Source organism: Salvelinus alpinus, chromosome 4, assembly GCF_045679555.1.
Source record: "Salvelinus alpinus chromosome 4, SLU_Salpinus.1, whole genome shotgun sequence".
Classification (NCBI taxonomy): Eukaryota; Metazoa; Chordata; class Actinopteri; order Salmoniformes; family Salmonidae; genus Salvelinus; species Salvelinus alpinus.
In genome coordinates this window covers 62,702,272-62,709,304 of record NC_092089.1, presented here as the reverse complement: position 1 = coordinate 62,709,304, position 7,033 = coordinate 62,702,272, and the positions used below count along the sequence as shown (strand labels likewise).

The 7,033-nt window shown below is 45.6% G+C and overlaps 1 protein-coding gene across 1 annotated transcript; it reads left to right on the top strand.

Moving 5' to 3' along the window:
* Positions 1–1,855: 1,855 nt before the first annotated feature.
* On the top strand, positions 1,856–6,140 carry LOC139574088 (early growth response protein 1-like). The gene is made up of 2 exons (XM_071398257.1): positions 1,856–2,570; positions 3,490–6,140. The coding sequence occupies exons 1-2, from the start codon at positions 2,360–2,362 to the stop codon at positions 4,806–4,808; spliced, it is 1,530 nt and encodes a 509-aa protein (XP_071254358.1). The 5' UTR covers positions 1,856–2,359; the 3' UTR covers positions 4,809–6,140.
* Positions 6,141–7,033: the final 893 nt, after the last annotated feature.

Sequence of the window (7,033 nt, the reverse complement as noted above, 5' to 3'; positions counted from 1 at the left end):
CAAAGGGTTGAAGTCTCACCCACGCACTTCTCTCCTGTTGGCCTACAGTAGGCCTAAACACACAATCATGGAATGTTTAACAATGAGCTTGCCTGCATAGCTCCAGTCAGCATCGGGCCGGGGGAAACATCGATTTCCTGTCACAGCCATCGAGGAGTCCCCGCTCCCTGGCTTGCTTTTGGGCTGGAACAGCCAGGGGGAACATCAGTAGCCCACAGGCGTTCTGGCAGCGTTTAGTGGCGGTTTGTTAATTCGACCTATTAGCTCCGTGAGTGGCAGAGAGTTTCCCGGAGTAGCCTATTGAGTAGGGGAGGCCGGGGTAACCCCGCAATTAGTCGGATAGGATAGTCCTGGCCCAGAGCCTCGTCAGCATCCGCTGGCCTCCGGTATCATTCATCAATGACAAAGAGGTAGGTAGAGAAAGCATATTCCTAATCTTAAACAATTGCAGGGGATGGATATAATGAGTGATGCGTAATTTACACGTCCATAGACGATCATGTCTCAACTCAATTTGCGGTATTCAATTATCTCTGCTGCTGGTCAAAGTAATCTCCATACCATGGATGTTCATAGTAGTAGCTTAATAACGCTTTCATAACCACTCTCAAGGGCTCGAACCATTTCATTGCCAGGTAAGCAGCCCTGAATAGGCCTACGCCTACAACACACTAATTAATAGGATTCCCAAAACCAAGTGAAAGAAAACGGCTATATTCACATAGCTTATCGCTATATGCATTTTGACAGCAAAGACGAAAAAAATATATAGCAATAACACGCGCTACTGGCATCATTGCACAGGATTTCACGCGGCCATCCTGAAGGAATCAACTGTCTGGCCTCTCTCTTCTCGTCCTCTCACCTGTCAAACTGCTGATGTCTAACTAACTCATTCATTGATGAGGTAGACAATAATGTTTGAAGTTCAATTCTTCAAAAAGTTTATTTTTTATTTATTTTTTACGTCTCCTCCGTGCACCTTTTTTTGTGGGTCAACGGGATGGGTAGGCTGGCTATGAACGTATTGCGAACGCGTCAAACCAATGTCCTCTTTCAGATATTATAATGCAACATTCATAACAATAGTATAATTTGTCAAATATATGAACACATTTCTTTTGCCTTTTTGTGCGCTCGTGTTGATGCAGAACTGCAATTTCATTGCGTAATATAACTGAGACCCATACTGAAACGAGCTGCTTAGTTCACTCTTTATTACATTTCCGTTTAGATCATTTAAAAGCTTGCAATGCAGCTGAAAGGTATAAGCTTCTATCTAAAATAAAGGCACTGGTGTTTTCCTTTCTGGTTTGGGTGAGGGGGGAGTATGGTGCTGAGTGCTGACATTACTTATTGTACGGTGTACTGAGTAGAGCGCTGGACTTGAGCGGCGCTCTACCTCTCATTCACTGCTGCCAAGCACTGATCAGCGCTACCTCAGGAAGCTCCAAATAAGGGCAAGGAAATGGAAACCCACCGGAATAGTTCCTTACTTAGACACAACCTTATATGGCATGGCGGAGCCGGGTTTTCCGGCAAGCGCGCAGCCTGCTGCACAGATGGGAAAGCCGAATCTGAACTATGGGCCATCAGGGAGACAGCAAGAATTATGCCGCCTTCTCTAGCAGGGATTATCCTATGAAGATGCATCGATTCAGGGTTGAGGAAGAGCGGTTATCTTCCCGCGATTTATTGCACTGGTTCAGTATAAAGTGTCTCCTCTCTGCTTTCCCCCTGGCCAACGTCATGTGTCCTCCACTGCAGTGCCTAAATATGGGCTTCCTTCACTCCATATATGGACATCTACGTCACGGAGAAAGGGTATATAAAGGAGTGGGGATTCTCTGAGCATGAGAGTGCGCCCTCAGAGCTCAGAACAGCGAACCTTAGAGCAGAGATAGACAGATACACACACACATATACAGCGCTATCTCCCAAACTAAGAACATTTTCACTCAAAAAGTAAAAGTGAATTCAAAGCAACAACAACAACACATTATCCAAAAGGGCAACACCCTTATTGGATTCAACTAGTGAAAAGAAAAAATATATTAATGATTATTTATCATTAATTTTAGGGAATGAGTAAAAGGGACATCTGATCTGAATACTCTTCTCTGAAAGAAAAGAAAAAAGTGGATTTTTACTCATCTTGGACAAGAGGAGGAACAAGACAAGAATACTCTTGGAGAACCAGAGAAAAGAGGGAACGAAGTCTGACCTTGCTCCCGAAAGTGGATTGGTGATTTCCTCCACCTCAGAGAGGAACATCACCACTCTGCCCAGCCTGCACCAAGCCTCGCTGCACTCCTCTCCAGCGCAGCCTCAGCCCCTTACAGCACCACGTCCCTGGAGGATGGCTGCAACCAAGACAGAGATGCTCCATCCAGCCCTGCAGATCTCAGACCCCCTTAGCTTCCCCCATTCACCCATGGATAACTATCCCAAGCTGGAGGAGATGATGATGCTGAGCTCCGCTGGGACCCCCTACCTCTCCGCCTCGGCGACCGATGGAGCAGGTTTCGGATCGGGGGAGCCAGGAGAGCAGTATGACCACATTACTGGAGGTAAGAGTATATCTGTTGCTGTATGGAACTACTGTACTGTATTGCATTGTATTGTATGATAGACTGCATTCTGCAAACTAGCAGAATGCATGGCATGAAACAGTTTATACATAATGCATAATAATGCATGATCGTTATTTGTGTTCAGCTGGCAACTATTCATTACATTTCAGCTTCAAGAGAAGACACTTGATATATTGAATATGCTCTTTGAATGAGATTTGTCTACTTCTGTTGATGTTTAGATTTTTTTTTTTAAGAAAAAAGTAATGAAATATATTAAAGCAATTGAACGAATGATGATTGGAAATACATAACCCCCCCCCAAAAATCGAGAATTTTAAAAATTAAATTGGAGCTCTTCATCACTATTGGATTGTATTTGAGCTTCAGCATTGCTCACTCATTGCATACCTTCAGACAGTCTCGAGCTAAATTCAAATTGCATTCCTAAAACCAGCTGAACTGCAGTTTCAGTAATCAATTGCCTTTGGCTATGTGGTGGACTTCAAGAGCTTGGCTCGTGTGTGTGTGTGTGTGCGTGACAGACAATAAGAAAAAAATGCTTTAAAAAAAAAATCTTTAAAAAATGCATGCAGATGGCTTGGCTTGACTTGCACGACAGCTCTTGTCCATCTTTTAGTTAGTGGAGGAAATGGCTGGTGTGGGAGTTTAGAGGTGGGAAAGTGCTGGGGTTGCTTGGCTGGGAGGGAGGCTGGTTCTCCTGCTTCGCGTAGGCACCTGCTGCTCTTAGAGAGGAGAGGGGCAACACTGTCCACCTCTCTGGCAGGATTCCCCTTCTCTCCCTCCCTCCCTCCCTCCCTCCCTCCCTCCCTCCCTCCCTCCCTCCCTCCCTCCCTCCCTTCCGCCCTCCTGCATATTAATTGATTCATGTCTCCTTTCCTCTTTCTCTCTGCAGATACATTACCTGATATCTCCATGAACTGTGAGAAGTCGATGGGAGAGCAGAGCTACTCCAGCCAGCGGCTGCCTCCTATCTCTTACACTGGCCGCTTCACCCTGGAGCCTGCCACCAACTGCAGCAACAGCCTGTGGGCCGAGCCCCTATTCAGTCTGGTCAGTGGGCTGGTGGGGATCAACACCCCCTCCACCTCCACCCCGTCCTCCTCTGCCTCTCAGACCGGCACCTCTTCCTCGTTGTCCTCCTCTATCTCGTCCATCGCCATCTCCTCTCAGAGCTCCAGTCTGAGCTGCTCTGTCCACCACAGTGAGAATAACCCCATCTATTCAGCTGCTCCTACCTACTCCAGCGCCAGCCCTGACATCTTCTCCGACCAGGGCCAGGGCTTCCCCAGCCCAGCCGGAGGGTCGCTCCAGTACAACCCTCCAGCCTACCCCAATGGGAAGATGTGTGGCACCAGCTTCCCTGTGCCCATGATCCCTGACTACCTCTTCCCCCAGCAGCAGGGGGAGATTAGCCTGCTACCTGACCAGAAGCCCTTCCAGAACGGGTCAAGCCAGCCCTCCCTCACCCCCCTGTCCACCATTAAAGCCTTCGCCACCCAGACGGGCTCCCAAGACCTGAAGAGTGTCTACCAGTCCCAGCTGATCAAGCCCAGCCGCATGCGCAAGTACCCCAATCGTCCCAGCAAGACGCCGCCCCACGAGAGGCCGTATGCCTGCCCCGTGGAGACGTGTGACCGCCGTTTCTCCCGCTCAGACGAGTTGACACGCCACATCCGCATCCACACAGGCCAGAAGCCCTTCCAGTGCCGTATCTGCATGCGCAACTTCAGCCGCAGTGACCACCTGACCACGCACATACGCACGCACACCGGTGAGAAGCCCTTCGCCTGCGAGATCTGTGGACGCAAGTTTGCCCGCAGCGACGAGAGGAAGAGGCACACCAAGATCCACCTGAGGCAGAAGGACAAGAAGGCGGAGAAAGGTGGGATGGCTGGGGCGGTGGCTGTAGCAGCAGCTTCAGTATCAGCCCCCTCCCCTGTCTCTAGCTACCCTTCTCCCATCACCTCCTACCCCTCCCCGGTCTCCTCCTACCCCTCCCCAGTCACATCCTGCTACTCCTCTCCCATCCACACCTCGTACCCCTCTCCCTCCATCGCCACCACTTACCCCTCTGTCTCCATGTCCATGTCCAGTACCTTTCAGTCCTCCATGGCCTCCTCTTTCCCCTCCTCCATCTACTCCTCTCCGGTTCCCACCCCGCTGTCAGACATGCAGTCCACACTCTCCCCAAGGACAATCGAGATCTGCTAAGTAAGACAAAGAGAAAACACTTTTTATTCTCTCCTCCTCCTCACCACTCCTTACAATCTCTTTGAGGGGAGAAATCAACATCAAAAGACTTGTTATTCACCTTCTGAAAAGCACTTTTCTGCCTGCTCCCTCCGCAAGCTCTGTTCAGTGAATCCTCAGATTCACCTGAAGAAGAGATTTTTAAAAAACACGTCAAGGACTGGGCAAAGACAATATAGTAGACAAAAAGGGATTTTTTTTCTCTCTCTGTTGATAAAGCATATGCAGTGCTTCAAACAAAGCATACAAGACTTTCTAGAGCCAGAGTTGAAACCGGCACCGTTCCTATTAGTGAACGCACAGACGGAGACAAACAGACAGACAGACTGAACATTGCCTGGTACTAAGGCACGCTTTCCCTCCGAGGCTATCATTTACATTACAAAAGACATTGAATGATATACATAAGCTACATAATATGTATATTGTACTCGTGCCATGTTTTGCCCCCCCCCCCCCCCCCCCCCCCCCCATTCTTTGGTACCATTGATGTGAAAAACTTATTTGCATTGTATTATTTGAAGTGAGCAGGGCCATATTTTCTATTCTAATAATTTCTCTATGATGTAGTGATGACGATGCTGTGATGCGTTTTTTTTTTTTTTGATGATGAAATAAGCACTTAAGTATTCAAGCATGTGTTAAGAGTGATGTTAGTTTCTATTGTTTTGTAAATATCATCCACTGGTACTATCTTTCTCTTTCTCACATCATCTGACATATCAGTCTGTTATGTGGACAAAAAAACGAGAGAAAAAAAAACGTAAACTTAAAAAAACTAAAAACTAAACAGCCAACGTCCCCGTTTTTGGTGCCTTTTTGTGAAGCCTTGCTGATGTTTTGACATAGCTGTGTGCGAGAGATTGATGCGTTGCGTCTCGCCTTAAGGGTTGAAGGGATATTTTTGTTACAGAATGTAAGTTATACTCAGACAAAAGAGGAAGGAAAAGAAAGGGACGAGACGACATGAGGGCACTGCTTCATTTCTTTAGAATGTAAGCAAAATGATAAACTATATTTTTTTAACAGAAAAAAAAATGTCAATATCCACATCTTCTTGTTGGAATGTTGTACTTACCTACTGAGTAGGCATGGGATTCTTTTGTATGTTATATACATGCGGCTCATTATTTTGTGGTTTATCTTTATTTTGTATTTGTGTTTGTAAAATCAAGTGACTGTTTCTGGCTTCTCAACACATTGAATGCGCTTAACTGCCAATGGGATATTTGGTGTACATGATATCCTCCCAGAAATGAAATATAAATAAAATATAAATATATATGTATAGAATTGCCTTCCATACTTTATTATTGACTGGTTTCAAATATTTCCATTGGTACATGACAAAAATCATATTGGAGCATCTCACCCTCACCCATCCATCCCATACATTACAGCCTATATACATGCACATCATAGGCTATATCAAAGTCCGCTATGTGTATGCTCAAAAGGTGAGTTCCCCCACAGTTCCCACATCATGGGGACCCTTAGCCTAATTGAAGAGAAATTTCCCAGCATGATTTCATGGTCACTGCATTGATCATTGTTCTCCTGTTGAACTCTCATTGAAAGATTGACTATCTAGACTATATGAAGATGGGGACTCGCAACTACAGTACATGCTACTTTGAGATATTAGGCTAATTGATATGAACCCCGTCCCCTGCTATTTGTGCATGAGCGGAAGTGTTTTAACACAGATTCAAATCATTCAATCATATTGTTTTTAGATTTTGGACATTCAGGTCATTTTTACGTAGGCTAAGGGCTTTATTCAATCCGTAACGCTGAAGATCCGCTTGATAGTGCAATTTACAATTAAAGGCAATGTTCCAGCAGTTGCGGACACTGCATTCACTGTACACACTGCATATGTCGGCTCAATCGGAAATTACCTTGACATTTTTATGCAGATCTTTTGTTATACTTCGGCTTGAATCCAGCCCTTACTACACACAGTGCCTTCAGAAAGTATTCATACTCCTTGACTAATTCCACATTTTGTTGTGTTACAGCCTGAATTCAAAATTGATGAAATAGATTGTTTTCTCACCCATCTACACACAATACCCAATTACGACAATAACGACAAAGTGAAAACATGTTTTTAGACATTTTTGCTAATGCAATGAAAATTAAATACAGAAAAATCTAATTTACGTAAGTATTCACACCCCTGA